This window comes from Heterodontus francisci, chromosome 12, assembly GCF_036365525.1.
Source record: "Heterodontus francisci isolate sHetFra1 chromosome 12, sHetFra1.hap1, whole genome shotgun sequence".
NCBI classification, from domain to species: domain Eukaryota; kingdom Metazoa; phylum Chordata; class Chondrichthyes; order Heterodontiformes; family Heterodontidae; genus Heterodontus; species Heterodontus francisci.
This window is the reverse complement of record NC_090382.1, coordinates 27,619,604-27,640,691: the sequence shown is the minus strand read 5'-3', so window position 1 is coordinate 27,640,691 and position 21,088 is coordinate 27,619,604. Positions and strand designations below refer to the sequence as shown.

At 43.1% G+C, this 21,088-nt stretch overlaps 1 protein-coding gene across 3 annotated transcripts in view; it reads left to right on the top strand.

Annotated features, from left to right (window-relative positions):
* The first annotated feature begins 1,441 nt into the window (after positions 1–1,441).
* Positions 1,442–21,088, top strand: part of LOC137375790 (regulator of G-protein signaling 14-like) — a 125,805-nt gene continuing 106,158 nt past the window's right edge. Inside the window, exon 1 of one of the 3 annotated variants that reach the window (XM_068043246.1) lies at positions 1,442–1,591. In XM_068043246.1, the coding sequence (XP_067899347.1) occupies positions 1,544–1,591 (48 nt within the window). In that variant the 5' untranslated portion in view covers positions 1,442–1,543. Of the gene's footprint in view, positions 1,592–16,680; positions 16,685–21,088 lie in introns of those variants that run through there. The other 2 variants (XM_068043245.1, XM_068043247.1) reach the window with 2 other exon arrangements.

Genomic DNA, 21,088 nt, shown 5'->3' with positions numbered 1-21,088 from the left:
CAGCCATGGTCGTATTGAATGGTGGGTCAGCCTCAATGGACCGTTTAGTCTACTCCTGCTCCTATTTCTAATGTTCTTATGGTAATGAGCAGGCAGTACGATGTTTGCTGGTTAACCGCACATCGTGATCCCCGTTCTTGTTTTTGGGGCCGATCCCCTCCCTTGCTCTTCATAGAATAATGCTGTGGATTTTTACTATCTACCTGAACAGGCAGATGGTGCCTCGGTGTAATATCTCATTTGAATGATGGCGCTCCCCCAGTATTCCACTGTAGTGCTCAGTTAGATGACCTGGTTAAGTCTTGGAGCAAAACTTGAAACCTAAATCTTCTGACTCAGGTGAAAGTGTTTCCCAACGAGCCATGACTGACAAAAGTATTTGTATTAATGTTATGTGAAAGTAGACACTCTTCTTGACCACTTGATATTAAAACGAACCGACATGTTTACACAGATGTGAAGGCCTGCAAGTAGAGTGCAATTCACAGGCTACAGTACAGGTCAGGCAGAACCACCGCATTTGGTACTCTGCAGGCACTAGTCTTGGATTGGCAATGCTGTTGAAGACTCCCATGCCAGTCATTCCATTCTAAGTCCCTGATTTTAACTCTTCCTGCCTGGTAGGAGATGGGGAGGGTGGGGGGGGGAGGCAGTTAAAATGAAGCCAGTCACCTGCACTCTATGATTCCACTTTTGAGCAAGTGAGCAGGACACCCGAAGGAAGGCAGCGTGGTCCCTCTTTATATATGCAGATCAGGCTTAATGTCATCATTGGGACCTGAATGCAATATTAATTGGAGGCCTGTGTGTAGGAGCAATGATGACTTCCCCATTGGGCAAGAACTGTGGGAAGGGTGATTCTGTCCCAGCAGGTAAATATGCAAAATGGTATTTTAGGTTTCCTTATGGGCAGGGGCCTTGGACCCCCTCTCCTCCAGATCAGAGTCAAACCCACCCCTCTCTCTGATTGCCTCCAAATTCCCACCCTCACATTCAGCACCACTGCCACCCCAACCTTCAGCTGGCTACCTGGGAACATTTCCATAGCTCTCAGCTGGGACTTCCTGCAGTTGTATTCCTGCTCCCACTCGCCAGCCAGTTAATGGATCTGGCTCAGTTTGGCTGTGAGCCAGAGAAAATTTATTCATTGAGGCACCCTGATGTCCACATCCACAGACCTCCCATGTTTGCTGCTCACTCTGGCACTTGTGTGCATCCTACCTGACCCCAATCGCCCACTGCTCCCATTGAAACCCAATCTCCGAATATTCCATGATTAGTTTTGTATATATCTTATTCAGGGAGCGTATCACTGCTGTTAATGCAGTGCAAGCATCCATCCCTTTTCACGTAAAATGAAATAAGGGTGGCTCATTGGGGTGAGATCATCACTTCCTCCTGTGGTCTGTTACTATGACAGCCCTTCCTGAGGAAGAGTGGCAGCAATAATCTGTGTGCGAAGGAATCGTTAGAGAAATATACCGGTCGTAGGACTGCCTCTCTCCTTCCAACAAGTCTCTGTTGAAACTATCAAATGTTCTAGATGAAAGACATGGCCGGTAAAACAAAACTTGCCCTCAATGGACGAATGGTGAGTAGCTTCTGACATGTTGGATGGTTTGCAGTGTGTTTGTTTTTGAAGTGTATGAGTTTGCTGGACTACATGTTCTCTTATGCACATATTTTAAAAGACTGAGTATGCCTCTCACTGATCTTTATCTATGCTAGGCTTAAGTCTACTTGGACATTAATTTTCTTTCCTTACGTGCATCTTAAATCAGACAGTGAAGTTGGTACAACCTGTAATAGTAGATAGTCACTTAAATGAAAATGCATCTGTGTTGATTGCAAAACTCTCCATAACCGGACAGTTTTTTTTTGGAGAGGGGTTGTTGGCAAGGATAGATTTACCTAACCTCCAGAATATGATAGCCACAGATCTCAAGACTGTGGGTTGTAATTTTGGAGTATGGTAATGGAATGATAACACTCCCAAATACAATTCCTCTTCCCAATACTCCAGCAAATCAAGAATATCGCACAGCACAACTCAAACCAATATGAGGGCAAAATTCCTCCTACTGGCAATTTTAGGGTGAAAATCACTGAGAACATTAAACGTTCTATCCCATCAACCAATCTTTTCTTTGTTATCATTGAAATTGCCCAAGGCTATTCTAAAAACACAAGGTAAATGAGACCACCTAAAGCTGGCACTCCTATTGATCCTCTCTTGCTTGCCTTCTAAGAACAGCTCAGCTTTGCATTACATCTCCATAATCCTTCATAGAGTTCTGATCCTTGATATGGGAGTTGGAGGCCTGGAGTTTACTACTTGTGGAGCATGGTGTCATATATTTATTTCAGAATCACATTGGGAAGCACTTCTGCAACACCCTGCTCACTGCTGTAGAGATGACCTAATTTAAATCATGGGGTAGATCCTGAAAAAGATAGACACAGTATGAAAATATTAGTGCAAGACTGTGTGTATTTGACAGACATACCTGTACCAGTTTTTAAAATATATTTTTATTCCTCATGACAAGATGATTTCCGCTTTTAGAAGTTTAGTTTTGCTCCTGTGTAATTGCCAGGAGATTAAGGTTTTCTAATAGCACTGAAGCATGTAATGTGACATGACCATTATCTATTGTCAGGCAAGCCTCCCCACCTGCCAAGAATGAGGGAAGATTAATTTCACCACATGAACATTGATTTTTAACTATAATAAAAACAAGAAATGCTGGAACCACTCAGCAGGTCTGGCAGCATCTGTGGAAAGAGAAGCAGAGTTAACGTTTCGGGTCAGTGACCCTTCTTCGGAACCCGCAAATATTAGAAATGTCAAAGGTTATAAGCAAATGAGCCGAGGGTGGGGCAAGAGATAACAAAGGAGAAGGTGTAGATTGGACAAGGCCACATAGCTGACCAAGAGGTCATGGAGCAAAGGCAAACATGGACTACAGTGAGCTTGAAGCACAGTAAACTAGAAACTCTTCTGATATTGCCTCAAACCTCTCCATTTTATTTTTCTTCTGCTCTTTTCTGTCCATATTTGCATGTGCGGATCACAATGCATGCTAGCATGGGGTATGGCGTGTATCCGTAGGCGTTGACTGAATTCGAGTTTAACTTTGAGTTTTAATAAAATGTCACTTTTCTTCTTTAAACCTAAGAAAGTCTGTTTATGCTCATTTCTTTGCCTTATAATTGGAAAGTGGTGAACAAGCATTCACAAAGGGGGATCTCAAAATGCAATGTGTTAAAACATAAATCCTGTTACAATAAGACCAGGTGAAGACAGTAAAAGACCCCTAGACACCTTTCTCACCTGGTCATAGCACTATCCAAGAGGTGGGGCATCGAGAGTCTGCAGTGCATCAAATGGGCTGTCAGCTGCTCGTGTGGCTGCTTAACCCTCTAAACAGGATGCGGTTGAAGCTTGTGAATGAAAAGTCTCAGAGCATGTTTGCTGCTAGTGACAGGATTATGTGACTAAGAAGGTGCGTGCATATTTCCCCACCAGAGGAAATAGGTTCTCTCTATTTACCCTATCAAATCCCTTTATCATTTTAAAGAAAACTGAAGGGAAACCGAGCCAAATTTATACAACCGGTCCCTTTGATTTGTGAAGATGTTCCCAAAGTTGCAGTTATGAAGAGAGACTTGAGAAGTTAGAACTGAGAAGTTTAAATGGCGACCTGATGGAGGCATTCAGGATTGCAGTTAGGTCATAGGAACATAGGAAATAGGAACAGGATTAGGCCATTCAGCCCCTCGAGCCTGCTCCGTCATTCAACTCGATCATGGCTGATCTTCTACCTCAATGCCATTTTCCCGCACCATCCCCATAACCCTTGATATCTTTAAGAAATGTGATCACTACGGCTATTTATTTATTTCACAAAGTACATTCTGTATCTAATGTTAGTAAGGAATTCAATGTTGTTGAAGGAGTTGTTTTGTACACTTACAAAATACATGGAAGCTTTGATTGAATGATTATTGTGAGAAATTTGCCTGGAATAAGATGACCTTTAATTAAATATGACAAACAAATGTGATATCATGTGTCCATTTGCAGCAAGCCTTGTACAACATTTAGTCTTGGGCTGATAAGTGGCAAATAACATTCACGTCACATAAGTGCCAGGCAATAACAATCTCCAAAAGGATAGAATCTAACCATCTCCCCTTGACATTCAACGGCACTACCATCAGAGGCTGGGCATTTTGTGGCGAGTAACCCACCTCCTGATTCCCCAAAGCCATCTACAAGGCACAAACCAGGAGTGTGATAGAATAGTCTCCACTTGTCTGGATGGATGTTGCTCCAACAATACTCAGGAAGCTCGACACCATCCAGGACAAAGCAGCCTTCTTGATCGTCACTCCATCCACCACCTTCTAAATTCACTCCTTCCACCTCCGATGCACAGTGACAGCAGTGTGTACCATCTACAAGATGCACCGCAGCAACTCACCAAGTCTCCTTCGACAGCACCTTACAAACCCGCGACCTCTAACACCTAGAAGGACAGGGGTAGCAGGTTTGTGGAAACACCACCACCTCCAAGTTCCCTTCCAAGTCACACACCATCTTGACTTGGAAATATATTGCCATTCCTTTACTGTCGCTGGATCTAAATCTTGGAACGCCCTCCCTAACAGCACTGTTGGTGTATCCGCACCAGATAGACTGCAGCGGTTCAAGAAGGCAGCTCACCACCACCTTCTCAAGGGAAATTAGGGATGGGCGATAAATGCTGTCCTAGCCAGTAACACTCACACCCATGAATGAAAAAAAAGGATAGAAAACACATGTGTAGAAAGATGGATAAATAAAGATTGATAGTGAGGGAGGGAGAGAGAAGTATCAATAGATAACGATACATATAGATTGAGAAACCTAAGTGAAAGGCTGAGGCCCATATTATAGGACACCACCAAGGTTGAGAATTATAGAACCATAGAATACTACAGCACAGAAGGAGGCCATTTGGCCCATGGAGTCTGTGCCAGCTCTTTCAAAAATCAATCCAGTTAGTCTGACTAACTGGCTCTTCCCCATATCTCTGCAATTTTTTCCCCTTCAAGTATTTATCCCTTTTGAAGGCTACAACTGAATCTGTATCCATCACCGTATCAGACAGTGCATTCCAAAACCTAATAATTTGTGTAAAAATGTTTTTCCTCATATTCTTCCTCCAAATGCCTTAAATATGTGTTTTCTAGATATTGGCCCTCCTGCCTGTCGAAACAGTTTCTTTTTATCAACTTTACAAACATAGGAGCATAGGAAATAGGAGCAGGAGTAGGCCATTCAGCCCGTCGAGTCTGCTCCATCGTTCAAACAGATCATGGCTGATCATCTACCTTTATGCCATTTTTTTCCCCCACTATTCCCATATCTCTTGATGTCATTAGTATCCAGAAATCTATCGAACATGCTCAATGATGAGCTTCCACAGCGCTTCGGGGTAGAGAATTCCAAAGATTCACCACCCTCTGAGTAAAGAAATTCCTCCTCATCTCAGTCTTAAATGGCCTACCCCTTATTCTGAGACTGTGTCCCCTGGTTCTAGACTCAGCAGCCAGGGGAAACATCCTATCCACATCTACCCTGTCACGCCCTGTAAGAATCTTATAAGTTTCAATGGGATCACCTCTCATTCTTTGAAACTCTAGAGAATACAGCCTTAGTTTCTGCAATCTCTCCTCATCAGACAATCCCGCCATCCCAGAGATTAGTCTGGTGAACCTTCGTTGCACTCCCTCTATGGCAAGTATATCCTTCCTTAGATAAGGAAACCAAAACTGTACACTATACTCCAGGTGCGGTCTCACCAAGGCTCGAAACCTTTCATGATTTTAAACTCCCCCAAGCAAAACTCCTCTTAGCCTTATCTGCTCGAAGGAGAACAACCCCGGCTTCTCTAGTAACTGTATCCATGTACTGTAATCCCTCATCCCTGGAACCGTTTTAGTAAATATCGTTTGTACCCCCTCCAAAGCCTTCACATCCTTCCTAAAGTGCAGAGCCCAGAATTGGAGACGATACTCTTCTGGGATCAAACTATTGTTTTTTATAGGTTTAGAATAACTTCCTGGCTTTTGTATACTGTGGGCTGAAGTTTAATGCGAGCTTTGGGACTCTGACTTTGGAACAAAAGCCATCACCCATATGGTGGGACCAGCTCAGCTATTTTACCGCAAGCGGCCTGCTGACCGGGAGAGGTGGGCACTATTGAGGCAATGCAGGAGTCCTTGGGAGATGGACAGGTAAGTAAGTTAAAAAATAAAAAGGTCAGGGGGCAGGTGGTCAGAGAGAAAACGCCTCCAGGGGGGATCGTTGGAGCTGCAGGACCTGCCTTCCCTGCCTGTGGCCCCTGCTTTGGGCCATAGAGTTTCTGGCTGTGATGGCCCCCTGGGTGGCCACAGTGAGGCTGCCTCCATGAAGCCGGTGGCCCCATAAAATGGCTCTAAACAGGGCCTCTTATTATGCAAATCTCTGCCCGCCTCCTTGGAGCAGGCAGCTGATCCTCCTCGTAGCCTGCCACTAGGAAACTTTCCCGGTTGTGGGACTGGGTCGGGGTGCTATCTCGGCATGGCTGCCCGCTATTTTACTGGCACAACTCAACCCACTCACAACTTGCCAACTGGGGATCAGTGAAATTCTGCTATATGCCTCCATTTATAAAGGCTAGCATTCCATATGCTTTGTTAACTGGTTTGTTAACCTGTCCTGCCACCTTCAAAGATTGTGCACAAACACCCCAGGCCTCTCTCTTCTTGCAGCTGCTTTAAAATTGTATCAATTAGCTTGAGAAGTGTAGAAGAGGCAGAGGTTGATCAGAAAGTAATGCTTTAGTGACACCAAGCTTATGTTTAAAGAGATGTATGAAGAAATAAAGATTGAGGAGTACCCCAGTTCTGAGGTCTTGGTGAGTTCAAGTAGGCGACAATATGATGAACCTGGATTTTGATACAATGAGGAGAAAGAGTATGTCAGACACCTTTAATCTGTTACAAAGGTGCCTCTGTGTTTTGTTAAATATATTTTTTGAGGATTCATTTTTGGAAGATTGCAGAAATGTTAAACTTTGGGGTTTTCAAATGGGGTTATGTAAAGACCACTTGACTTTAAAAAACCATTCTTGGAAATGTTTTTTTAAAAGAGGCACTGAGGTCTTGTGAGGAAAACAGCCTTTCTCGGAGACCACCTGACTTCCAGCAACAACAGCAAGCCGTTCCGGGAAACCACCTGACTTCTAGCTCAATAAACAACAGAGAACTTGGGACAAGTGGAGAAGTTGCTTCCAAAGAAGTGACAGGTCAAGATTGATGGAGGTCAACAGGTTGACCTCCTGCTATCGGGTTCACTTTTGAATTGTTCTGTGTTGGAGATGAACTGTATAAAAAGGGAGAGAACTTCCAAGGAGAGAAGAGAACTTCCAAGGAGAGAAGAGAATTCCCAAGGAAGGAGAAAAGACCACAACTCAGCTCAGCTTTCCAGCACCTCTCTAAAAGACCTTGAGAAGTCCACTGTGTCAACTCATCTCATCTCCTGTCTTTGAAGAAAAGCCTGCTAAATTAATTCTCAACGCCGCCTGAAAAAGACTATTCTGAAAGATCCCAGTGACCCGTCTATGCGTACTTGGAGGCTAGACTGTCTGCTAGTTTTGCAACACAACATTTCTCATCTGTGTTTTCATCAAGAATGAGCAAGTATTCAGCCCAAGTGCTTTTTGTCTATAACAGAGCTCTAAAAACAAAAAAATCCCTTTATTTTTCCATTTAATCAGTGTATGTGTGTGTATGAGTGTGAGTGGCTAAGGTAAAAAAGGAACTTTAATATTTCAATCTGTGTGTTTGTGCATTACTTCATTACTGGTTAAGATTTGTTTTATAATAAACTGATAAATTTGTTGTTTTTTTAAAGATTGATGTGTTTTATTCTGGGATAAAAATAGTATCTATGATTGACCATATCAGTAAGTGGGGAAAACATTTAAATATATGCTGTGACCCATGTAGAAGTGAAACTGGAATAAACAGTGCAATCCTAGAGCATCGGTCATAACAAACCAGATACACACACATACACACACACAGATTTCGCTCGGGTATTTTAACTCCCGGGCATCATTTAAATGCTGTGGGTTATATTGGGCAGGAAGTTGGTGGCCAGCAATGCAAAATCTTGTGACCCAGAGGCCACCCGCTTAGCATGTGAGTCTGCGGAATTGGCTGTTGGACTTTTTCGAACAGGGCACTGTACAGGGAACCTGAGGCTACAAAAGACACAGAACTGCAGGGAGACTAGTACTGTCCTGGGCTGTCGGGTATGCAGACAGATCATAAAATGATCGATTCTTACAGTACAGAAGGAGGCCATTCGGTCCATCATACCTGTGCAGGCTCTTTGAAAGATCTATCTAATTAATCCAACCCACTCTTTCTCCATAGCCTCTCAGATTTCTCCTTTCCAAGGATATATGCATTCACTTTGAAAGTTACTGATGCATCTGTTGTTTGTTTGGCTGGTTTAGCTAAGAGAGATTACTGAGTCTTCGGTAAGTTTACCAATAACAAGTTTACTCCATATTAGAGAACTATATAAAGCTTTAGACAAGTTAACTCCACCGATGCCATCCTGCTTCTCCTTTAAGTCTCTCTCTCATGTGATCTTTTACATCATCATAGGGGACGTATTACTCACACTGTCTCAAACATTAACCCTTTCAAACCCTTATACTACAGAATCTGCTTTCATCACCCTTCCAGTAGTGCATTCCAGACTATAACAACTCACAGCATACACTAAAAATTCTCCTCATCTTCCCTCTGGTTCTTTCACCAATTATCTTAAATCTGTGTCCTCTGGTTGCCAATTCTCCTGCCAGTGGTAACAGCTTTTCCTTATTTACTCCATCAAAACCCTTCATAATTTTGAATAGCTCTATTACATCTCCCCTTAACCCTATCTGCTCTAAGGTAAACTATCCCAGCTTCTCTAGCCTCTCTACGTAACAAAAGTCCTGAACCCTTGATAAATTTTGGTAAATCTCCTCTGAGTCTCTTATCCAGAAGCATGAGGGAAGTGCTTGTAATTATTTTCCCCCAAACATTGAGCATGAATCAATTTTTCGGCAGATGAATTGCCAATCAAGAAAAGCCAAGGTTATGGTGTGATATGATAGGCTAGTGAAATGGGTGCATTTCCTCAATCAACTAGATGCAGTTGTAAATTCCAGTGAAGTAATCATTTTCTGCTTGGGCTGAAATGTGTACAGAATGTCATCAAAAACAAGAATAATTAAACTCAATATAAACCCGAGGTTGACACTTTTTTTGTTATGTGTTAAATATGGGAAATGACCATGCATATACATTGAATTGAGGGGATTCCCAAATGTAAAAAAAAATTCCATCACAACAAATTATTGCTCAAGATTGTCTATATCTCTCAGTCATTGTAATCTATGTGGGTGAGTAGGAACATCTGACCTTTTAGCACTGACTTCTATTCTTTGTCTATGTTCTGTGCTTTTGGAAATTTCTACATTTCTGACTGATTGAGGGTTTATCTTCTGTTATGACACATCCCCCATACCACATAAAGTGGAAACAAATTTCTGATTTTGTTTCTGTGCGTGTCTGTGTATGTCTGTGTGCCTTTTTATGTCAGTGTTTGTATGTGTCTGAGTGCGTGTGTACCTGTGTGCACGTGTGCATGTGTCTGTGCATGTCAGTGTGTCTATGTGTATACATGATTTTGTGTTTGTTTTTGTTTGTGCCTGAATGTATGTGTGCCTATGTGCATGTGTTTGCATGTCTGTGCATGTGTGTGTGTGTAACTGTGTGTTTTTGTCTGTATGCATGTCTGTGTCTATGTGTATGTCTGTGTCTATGTGCATGTGGGGTGGGTACTTATCAGCAATGCTGCACACTGTTGGACTAAATGCAGTATAACAACCTCAGAGGCAGCCTGAGCAGCTTCATCAATGAAAAAGAGCAACTTTCTAATTATTGTATTTCATCTGTTTCTTCCAGTTAAAACATAGAAATATAGAAAATAGGAGCAGCAGTAGGCCATTCGGCCCTTCGGGCCAGCTCCGCCATTCAAAAAAGATCATGGCTGATCGTCTAATTCAGTATCCCCTTTGGCATTAAGAAATATATCTATCTCCTGCTTGAATCTATTAAATGACCTGGCCTCCACTGTCTTCTGTGGTAGAGAATTCCACAGGTTCGCCACCCTCTGAGTGAAGAAACTTCTCCTCATCTCGGTTCTAAATGGCATTCCCCATATCCTGAGACTGTGACCCCTGGTTTTGGAGTTCCCAGCCATTGGGAACATCCTACCTGCATCTAGCCTGTCTAGTCCTGTTACAATTTTATAGGTTTCTATGAGATCCCCTCTCATTCTTCTAGACTCTGGTGAATATAGGCCTAATCGACCCAATCTCTCCTCATACGTAAATCCCACCATCCCAGGAATCAGCCTAGTAAATCTTCTTTGCACTCGCTAAATGGTAAGAATTTCCTTCCTCAGATAAGACGATCAAAACTGCACGCAATACTCCAGATGTGGTCTCACCAATGCTCCGTATAACTGTAGTAAGACATCCTTGCTCCTGTACTCAAATCCTCTTGCAATGAAGGCTAACATACCATTTGCCTTCCTAACTGCTTGCTGTACCTGAACGCTTGCTTTCAGCAACTGGCATAAACCATAAAACGTTTTCTGAACATATTTTGAGACACAGTTCCAGATTCTAGTAAAGTAGGATTTAAACATTCAGATATGATCAATAAAGAACATGAGAAATAGGAGTAGGAGTAGGCCATTTGGCCCCTTGAGCCAGCTCCGTCATTCAATAAGATCATGGCTCATCTGATCTTGGCCTCAACTCCACTTCCCTGCCTGTTCCCTATAATCCTTGACTCCCTTATAGATCAAGAATCTGTCTAGCAGCCTGGAATATATACAATAACTCAACCTCCACTGCTCTCTGTGGTAGACCCTCTGAGAGAAGAAATTCCTCCTCACCTTCATCATAAATGGGTAACGCCTTATTCTGAAACTGTGCCCCCTAGTTCTCGATTCCCCCACGAGGGGAATATCCACTCAACCCTGTGAAGCCCACTCAGAATTTTATAGTTTTCAATAAGATCATCTCTCATTCCTTTAAGACTCCTCTGAGTAGAGGCTCAATCTTCTCAACCTTTCCTCATAAGACAACCCCTTCATCCCAGGAATCAGACTAATGAACCTTCTGCGAACTGCTTCCAATGTAAGTATATCCCTCCTTAAATAAAGAGACCAAGCTGTATAGAGCAAATGTGATCTCACCAATGCCCTATACAGTTGTAGCAAGACATATCCCTTGCAATAAAGCCAACATTCCATTTGACTTCCTAATTACTTGCTGTACCTGCATGTTGATTTTTGTGATTCATGCATGAGGACACCCAGATCCCTCTGTACTGCAGCATTCTGCAGTATCTCTCCATTTAAATAATATTTTGCATTTCTATTCTTCCCACCAAAGTGGATAACTTCACATTTTCCTACATTATACGCCATCTGCTAAATTTTTGCTCACTCACTATCTACATCCCTTTGCAGACTATTTGGGCTGGATTATCAGTCTGGGGTCGCAAACTGGAAGTCGGGACCAGTTCTGGGTCCTGACCCAGCATGGTGTGCGGCAGACATGGCCAACTAGAATTTTAAAAGACCAGACCAAGTAATAGCAGGGAGAGGGCTCGCTGTCCAATTAAGGATGGCCAATGGGAGGCCATCCAACACTGACACATTGGCAGCCTCACCGGCCGAGGTGGGAACCTCCGATTCGTGTTGGTGAGAGGGCTCCTCTCCTCTGAAGAAGAGGTCAGTTTTTTCCCAAGTTAAAAATGCCGCAGCTGCGTGAACATGATCATGGAGGGGTAATCCCTTCCTTGGACGGCCAGCGGCATCAACTGTGGCCTGGTAGCCATGACTGGTGCAGGTGAGCATGGTGCCTCGTGGGATGAAGTGTAGCCCACCCTTCCTTTCCCTACATGAGCCCACCATGGATACCTGGCTGTGGTCCAGGCTAATTTCCTTGCCCGCATTGCCAACTGGAAATCCCAGTTGGCACAGGAATGGAGCCCTCATGGGACCTGTAATTGGCCCTAATTGCCCTCAATTGGCTGCCCACTGCTTGTGGGCAGGTAGCTGCTCCGACCCTGATGCAGCCTCTCCAAAAATGGCTCGGGGTCAGGATCATGGCGCTGAACTGGGACAACCTCCTCCAATCCCGACCCTGACTTACTTTTAAAATCCATTCCATTGTGTTCTCCTCACAACTTGCTTTCCCACCTAATTTTGTATCAACAGCAAATTCGCGACAAAGATTCCTGTGGCACTCCACTAGTTACAGATTACCAACCTGAAAATGCTTCATTTATCTTGACTGTCTGTTTCCTATTAGTTATCCAGTCCTCTATCCATTCTAATATATTACCCCCAACACTGTGAGCTCTTGTCTTGTGTAATAACCTTTTATGTGACACCTTACTAAATGCCTTTTGAAATTCCAAAGACACTACATTTACTGGTTCCCCTTTATCTACCCTGCTTGTTATGTCCTTAAAGCACTCTAATAAATTTGCCAAACACAATTTTCATTTTATAAAACCATGTTGACTCTGCTTCATTGTATTATGATTTTCTAAATGTCCTGCTGCTATTTTCTTAATAATGGATTTCAGCATTTTCCCAATGACAAGTTTATAGTTTATAGTCTCTCACCTTTCTACTATTATTGAGACACTTTGAGTGTCTTCAGCTGTAAAGACAGATACAAAATATGAGTTCAAAGTCTTTGCCATTTCCTTGTTTCCATTATTAATTCTCCAATCACATCGTCTAAGGGACCAACGTTTACTTTAGCTACTCTCTTCATTTTTATATACGCATAGAAGCTCTTACTGTCTGTTTATATATTTCTTGCTAGTTTATTCTCATAAACTATTTTCACCCTTTTTTTTGTCCACCAGCAAATCTGTTGCTGTTTTCTAATATTTTCCCAATCTTCTGGCCTACCACTAATCGTCACAGCATTGTGCACCTTTTCTTTCAATTTGAAACCATTCTTAACTTCCTTAGTTCACCAAGATGGTTCATCCTTGCCGTAGAGTCTTTCTGAATGAAATATATCTTTGTTAAGAATAATGAAATATCTCCTTAAATGTTTTCCAGTGCTTATCTTACCTTTTAATCTATTTTTCCAGACCACTTTAGCCAACTCTATCTTCAGCCTTTGTAATTGCCTTTATTTATGTTTAAGACACTAGTTTCAGACCCAGGTTTCTCACTCTCAAACTGAGTGTTAAATTCTATCATGTTATGATCACTCTTCCTGAGAGGATCCTTTACTATGAGAGCATTAATTAATCCTGTCTCATTAAACATTACCAGATCTAAAATAGCTTGTTTGATTCCATAAGTTATTGCTGTAAGAAATTGTCCCAAATACACTCTACGAACTTTTCCTCAAGGCTACCTTTGCCAATTTGACAAAACCAAAATACTGCAGATGCTGGAAAGCTGAAATAAAAACAGAAAATGCTGGAAATACTCAACAGGTCAGGCAGCATCTGTAGAAATCTGATGGAAGGTCATCAGCCTGGAACATTAACTCTGTTTCTCTCTCCACAAATGCTGCCTGAACTGCTGAGTATTTCCAGCATTTTCTATTTTATTTGACAATTTGATTTGTTCAATCTATATGAAGATTAAAATCACTCACGATTATTGCATTATCTTTCTTACAAGCCCCCATTATTTCCTGATATATACTTTGTCCTACAGCATAGCTACTGTTACAGGGCCTGTTGAATTCTTTCCCTTGCTAATTCTTAGCTCCACCCTAACTGATTTTACATCTTGATCGTCTGAGCCAAGATCATTTCTCAATACTGTACAGATATCTTCCTTTATTAACAGAGCAACCCCACCTCCTTTACCTTTCCCCCTATCCTTCCAAAATGTCAAGTACCCCTGAATATTCAGTTCCCAGTGAAAGTCACTTGCAACCACATCTTTCTAATGGCTATCAGATCATACTCATTTATTTTGATTTGTGCCATCAATTCATCTATCTTGTTACGAATGCTACATGATTCAGATAAAAAGCCTTTAATTTTGACTTTCTGCCATTTTCCCCTACTCTAACCCTATTTCCTTGTGCACACTTATGTTTGTATGCTCTGTCCCTCCCTGTCATACTCTGGTTATCATTACTTGTATCGCTACCCTGCACTATTGCCTTATCCTTTCTCTTTAACTTTCTAAATTTCCCCTCACCTGAGCCCTCTCCTCCACGCTATTTGGTTTAAAGCCCTCTCTATGGCCCCAGTTATTCGATTTGCCAAGACAATGGTCCCAGCATGGTTCAAGTGAAGCATGCCCCAATGTTACAGCTCCCTCTTTCTCCAGTAATGGTGCCAGTGCCCCATGAATTGAAACACCTACTCCCACACCAATCTGTGAGCCATGCATTCACACCTGATCTCATTTATCCTATTCCGAAGGGATCGTTCCCTCCGCGACACCCTGGTCCACTCCTCCATTACCCCCACCACCTCGTCCCCGTCCCAGGGCACCTTCCCTTGCAATCGCAGGAGGTGTAATACCTGCCCATTTACCTCCTCTCTCCTCACTATCCCAGGCCCCAAACACTCCTTTCAGGTGAAGCAGCGATTTACTTGTACTTCTTTCAATGTAGTATACTGTATTCGCTGCTCACAGTGTGGTCTCCTCTACATTGGGGAGACCAAGCGCAGACTGGGTGACCGCTTTGCGGAACATCTCCGCTCAGTCCGCAAGCAGGACCCTGAGCTTCCGGTTGCTTGCCATTTCAACACTCCCCCCTGCTCTCATGCTCACATCTCTGTCCTGGGATTGCTGCAGTGTTCCAGTGAACATCAACGCAAGCTCGAGGAACAGCATCTCATCTACCGATTAGGCACACTACAGCCTGCCGGACTGAACATTGAGTTCAATAATTTCAGAGCATGACAGCCCCCCACTTTACTTTCATTTTTAGTTATTTTTAGTTATTTTTTCTTCCTTTTTTTTGCATTCCTTTTTACATTTTTTACAATCTTTTTTTGCATTTATTTCATTTCATCTTAGTTTGTTCAGTTTGCTTACCCACTGTTTTTTTCAGGTTGTTTTTCTTCAGGTTTGCACTTGCTGATGTTCAATATTCAGTATATTCACACCTAATCTGTACTAATGCTTTGTCTTTCAACACACCATTAACATATTGTTTGCCTTTGCTCCGTGACCTTTTGGTCAGCTATGTGGCCTGGTCCAATCTGCACCTTCTCCTTTGTTATCTCTTGCCCAACCCCCACCTCACTTGTTTATAATCTGTGACTTTTCTAATATTTGTCAGTTCCGAAGAAGGGTCACTGACCCGAAACGTTAACTCTGCTTCTCTTTCCACAGATGCTGCCAGACCTGCTGAGTGAATCCAGCATTTCTTGTTTTTGTTTCTCATTTATCCTATGTCAATTTGCTTGTGGCTCAGGTCGTAATCCAGAGATTGTGGTTCTACTTTTTAATTTAGCCCTTAGCTGCTCATACTCCCTCAGCAGAACCTCTCTCTTAGTGTGACTTTTGTCATTGGAACCTACGTGGACCATGACAACTGGATCTTTCCTCTCCCACTCCAAGTTCCTCTCCAGCTCCAAGGAGATGTCCTTAAACTTTGCACCGGGCAGGCAGCACAGCCTACGGGGCTCACATTCTCAGCTGCAGAGAACAGTATCTATTCCCCTAGCTATCACTACTACGTTCCTATTTACTCCCCCAACTTGAATGACCTTCTGTACCACAGTGCTGTGGTCAGTTTGCTCATTCTCCCTGCAGCCCTGCTCTCGTCCACACAGGCAATGAATGAATAGGTAACAGCACGATGAGCAATCTTAAAAGTTCTGCACTTAACTAAGTCCTCTGATTAAATTGATCTGACATGTAACGAATAGAAGAAACAACTTGGCTTTGTAGCCAGTGAAGTTCTTTTGAAGTGTTATAATGTAGGAAAGCACTACAGCCAATTAAACACAGCGAGACCCCACAATTAAATGAACAGACAATTTGTTTTCGTGATGTTGGTTGAGAGATAAATATTATCCAGGCCACTAGGGAGAACTCCCCCACTCTTCTTTGAAATAGAGCCATGGGATCTCACATGTCCACCAGAGAGGGCAGACGGGGCCTCATTTAACATTTCATCCAAAAGCCAACACCTCTGACCGTGCAGCACTCCCTCAGTACTGCAGTGAAAATCCCGGCTCAATTTTGTGCTTAAGTCTCTGGAGTGGGATTTGAACTCAGATGTGGAAAGGAGGTAGTCAGAGAAGGAAGGTCTATAGTAAAGTCAGAGATTGGCAGCTGCCTTTCCTTTGTCATGAGTGCTATTTAGAAAGAATGAATGAATGTTCAGATTTCCCTCCCCACTTCTGTGGGGAAGTCCCATGATATACAATATAAATTAAAATAATGACTCAAGTAGGAGCTGCTTTGTGGCTTAACACAACGCCTGATTTTATTTCCATTGCAGTCAGTCGAGAATAATACCAGGCAGGGTTTACAACAACATATCCCCACTGGACGAATTAGGTTAAATGACCTTCTTATGACTCGAAGCATCCAGCCAATAGTACAATTGAATCTCTATTAATCCAGACCCTTGCCCAAGCATCTCAGTCCTGGCCAAAAACGTGTATAATTCAGGGTAATGATCCCCTAAATAGCTGTTTTCTTTGTGTTATAGCCACAAAATCTAGGCAGTTCTAAAATAAATTGCACCCTCAGAACATCCTAAAGCACGTTTGAATTGAATTCATTGTTTTGTAGGCCAATGCAATAGTCAAAATGTGTACAGCAAGATCCCACAAACAGTATGAGATATATGGCCAGTCAATCTGTTTTTGGGAATGTTAGTAGAGAGAGAGAGTGTTGGTCAGCACACCAGGAAAACCTGGATAGGCTTCAGAGGAAGGTAATAGAATGATACCAGGGATAAGAAACTGGAAAAGCTGGGATTGTCCTCCTTACAGCAGGGAAGGCTAAGGGGAGACCAAATAAAGGATTTTGATAGAGTATTTATTTTTATTTATTTATTTAGAGATACAGCACTGAAACAGGCCCTTCGGCCCACCGAGTCTGTGCCGACCATCAACCACCCATTTATACTAATCCTACACTAATCCCATATTCCTACCACATCCCCACCTGTCTCTATATTTCCCTACCACCTACCTATACTAGTGACAATTTATAATGGCCAATTTACCTACCAACCTGCAAGTCTTTGTAAATAAAGAAATACTCTTTTCGCTGGCATAACAGTCGGTAACCAAAGGAAACAGATTTAAAATATTTGGCGAAAGAACCAGAGGGGAGATGAGGAGATTTTTTTATGCAGTAAGTTGTTATGATCTGGAATACAAGGGTGATGAAAGCAGATTCAATCGTATTTTTCAAAAGGGAATTGGATTTATATATGACATGGAAAAATGTTCGGGAGTGGGACTAATTGGAAAGCTCTTTCAAAGAGTCAGCACAGACATGATGGGTTGAATGGAAACCTTTTGCGGTATGAGCTACGAACTTCCCTGTCCTTCTTCAAAAAGTGCCTTGGGATTTTTTACATCTGCCGAAGCAGGCAGGTGGAGCCTCAGTTTCACATTTCATCTGAAAAATGGCACCTTTGACAGTGCAGCAGTCCTTCAGAATTTTGCACTGAAATATCAGCCTGGATTACATTCTCAATTTTCTGGAACATGGCTTGAATTCACAGCTTTGTGATTCAAGAGTGCTCCCAGTTGAGACAAGGCTGACATTTTTGGATTTTGTTTGGTAATTCCACTTGTGTGACGTGATTAGCAGTGTTAAAAATGCACACAAAAAATGTTAGTTATAACTGTTCGCTTGTATTATTCTTCCCATTTTATTTCAATGAGGTGGTGTGACACTGGACAGAATGTTTTGTTGGAGGCAGCAGTCCTGCCGTCTGGGCCGAAAGTGGGGGCGGGCTGTGGGACCTCGGGCCACATTTTGCTGGCAGCAGCCAATTAAGTGGTTGCTGCCAGGGCTGCCGTCCCTTTTAAGGATGGTGGCCTGGCCCCAAGAGCTGCTGGCCCAATTAGAGGGTCGGCTGCTCAGCAACCTCAGCAGTGCCACCCCTAGAGATGGCCCATGATGAGGATGCAGCTGCAGAATGAGGGCGCATTGACGACCGGTAACCCTGTAAGAGGGGTATGTGGTGTTGGGGATAGCCAGGGCCTGGCAGGCAGGTTTCGGCGATTGGGGTGCAGGGTAGGGTGGATGGTGCGTGTCTCAGTGGACAGGGGTGCTGTTGTCCCAGGAGCGGCCATTGCCAATGGAGAAGATAGGGCCAGAGAATGCCCAAGAAGGAGGCCCCCACCCCGGACCCTGCTGGAAGGCTGTCAGGTTCCACTACACGGTCTCCCCATGTGGGTTCGGGCCCCTTCAGCCGCTGGCAAAATGCTTGTGGAGTCGGGAAGTGGGTCTTAATTGGCTACTTAAGTGGTGCAATTGGGCTCCAGGTGGGCGGCTGGTCTGCCATTTTTCTCTCCACTGGCAAAATGGCATGGTGGCGGGAAGATGTCTGGCTCACCACCTGTTGCTTCCCGTGTCATTTTGCGACCTTTCCCACCTCCATAGGGCTGATAAAACTCATTGCCAGAGTGAGGGATTGCCCCCCAGTGGCAGGGGCACTGTGCTGGTATCTTAGTCAATATTTATCCTTCAACCAACACTACTAAAACAAATCATCTAGTTGTTATCACATTGCTATTTATGGGACCTTACTGTGTGCAAATTGGCTGCTGCATTTCCTACATTCCAACAGCAACTACACTTTAATAGTACTTCATTGACTGTGAAGCACTTTGGAGCATCCTGAGGCTGTGAAAGATGCCATATAAATGCCCTGTCTAACACAGTGGGGGTGGAGGGAAATCCTCAGAGGATAAAGGAAGCACTGGTATGAAAGGTTGCATCTTCAGAACATGTGTGACAGAGATGAAGAAATTGGGAGAATGGAATAGAGTCCTTAATGAAAGCGGGGTTGAGGAACTATAGTCCAGGTAACTGTGGGCTTATATTGAATGTTGATTGATAGTATCCCCAGAAATGGAGTCAGAGAAGTCGAGGAAGGACAGGGAAGAATTGGATATGGATGATAAAGGTGAGAGAAGGGTAGAAATCGGAAGCAAGGTTGATGTAGAGTGATTGGACATCCATAGTGAAAAGTAGCTGGTGAGGGCCAGGAAACTGGCAATTGCTCTCACCCCCCACCACCATGTTTGACAGGGCCCTTGACCATGTCCGATCTACTTCATGCATTTCTGTTTTCACCCCTTCCCCTCCCTCCCAGAACCATGATCGGATTCCTCTTGTCCTCACCTTCCACTCCACCAGCCTCCATATTCAACGGATCATCCTCCACCATTTCTACCACCTCCAGCGTGATGCCAACACTAAACACATCTTCCCCTCCCATCCTCTTTCAACATTCTGAAGGGACCATTTCCTCTGAAACAATCTGGTCCACTCCTCAGTCACCCTCTCCCTTTCCTAAGTTACTTTTCCATACAAGCACAGGAGATGCAACACCTGCCCTTTTACTTCCTCCCTTCTCACTGTCCAAGGCTCCAGACTCTCCTTCCAAGTGAAACAATGATTTACTTGTACTTCTTTCAATTTAATATACTGTGTTCACTGCTCTACATTGGGGAGACCAAACACAGACTGGGTGACCACTTTGCAGTATACCTCCTTTCAGGTCGCAAGTGTGACCCTGAACTTCCAGTCGCCTGCCATTTTAATTTTCCACCTTGCTCCCACTCTGACCTGTCTTTGACCAGCTGCATTGTTCCAATGAAGCTCAACACAAGCTCAAGGAACAGCATCTCATCCTTCGACTGGGCATTTAACAGCCTGCTTGACTCAACATTGAGTTCAACCATTTTAGATCATAATCTCTGCCCCCATTTTATTTTGTGTTCTTTTCCTGCTTAGCTTTTTTCTTTTGTTTCTTTCTTAATCCTAAAAACTTTGCACTTTTCATTCAGAAGGCTGTTATCCTGCCATTTACACCTCATCCAGACAGACCTTTTATTTCTTTACTTCTCCCATTACCACTCCCTTTGGCTTTGCACCATGTAACCTTTTGTCATTTAATCTCTCCTGCCCTCCACCCAATGACAGATCTTCTGTTTTGTTCTTCTTCCCCCCCCCCACACCCCACCCCCCCAGCCCCCTTTCACTTGCTCAAAACCTATTACATTTTTAACTTTTCTCAGTTCTGATGAAAGGTCACAGACCTGAAACATCAACTCTGTTTCTCCCTCCGCAGATTCTGCCAGACCTGCTGAGTATTTCCAGCACTTTCTGTTTCTAGTTCACATTACCAGAATCTGCAGTATTTTGATTTTGTGTTCCCATAAATCTTGGGTTAATTTCTGCTTCCTGGCGAGAGTGTAAACTGAGCAGACAGTTACCCATTATACATCTCTGCCAATTGAAGTGAATGGGCATGAAAATCAGAAGAGATGTAGGATGGGTAGCTGATCCAATATTGCTTGTTTTACTCTATTGACCAAATTCAAAATTGCTGTCTGTTAGGTTCAAACTAATTCACAGCTTAAAAAAGCACAGTATTTACAAGTTCCTATTTTCTTAACAGGATCTTTAAAAAAAAAGAGGAAATGTGTAATGTCGGAGACAGAATCATCAGCTTGATTTAGTTTCTATTTTCTCTGTTTTGTGTCCTTTTTGTGCCTTCCCCTCTTAAAAACAGCAATGTGAGTGGGTTTGCTTCAATAGGCTAAAAAACCCTCCTGTGTCTCACTACATTGGCCATTTATCAGGCTGTAAGCTGGAACAGTGCATGTCAGCATCCAGACAAGTCACATTCTCGTGGGAGTCAGTCCATGGCAATAAACATAGGAATATTAGGAGCATTAGGAACAGGATTTAGTCCGTCGAGCC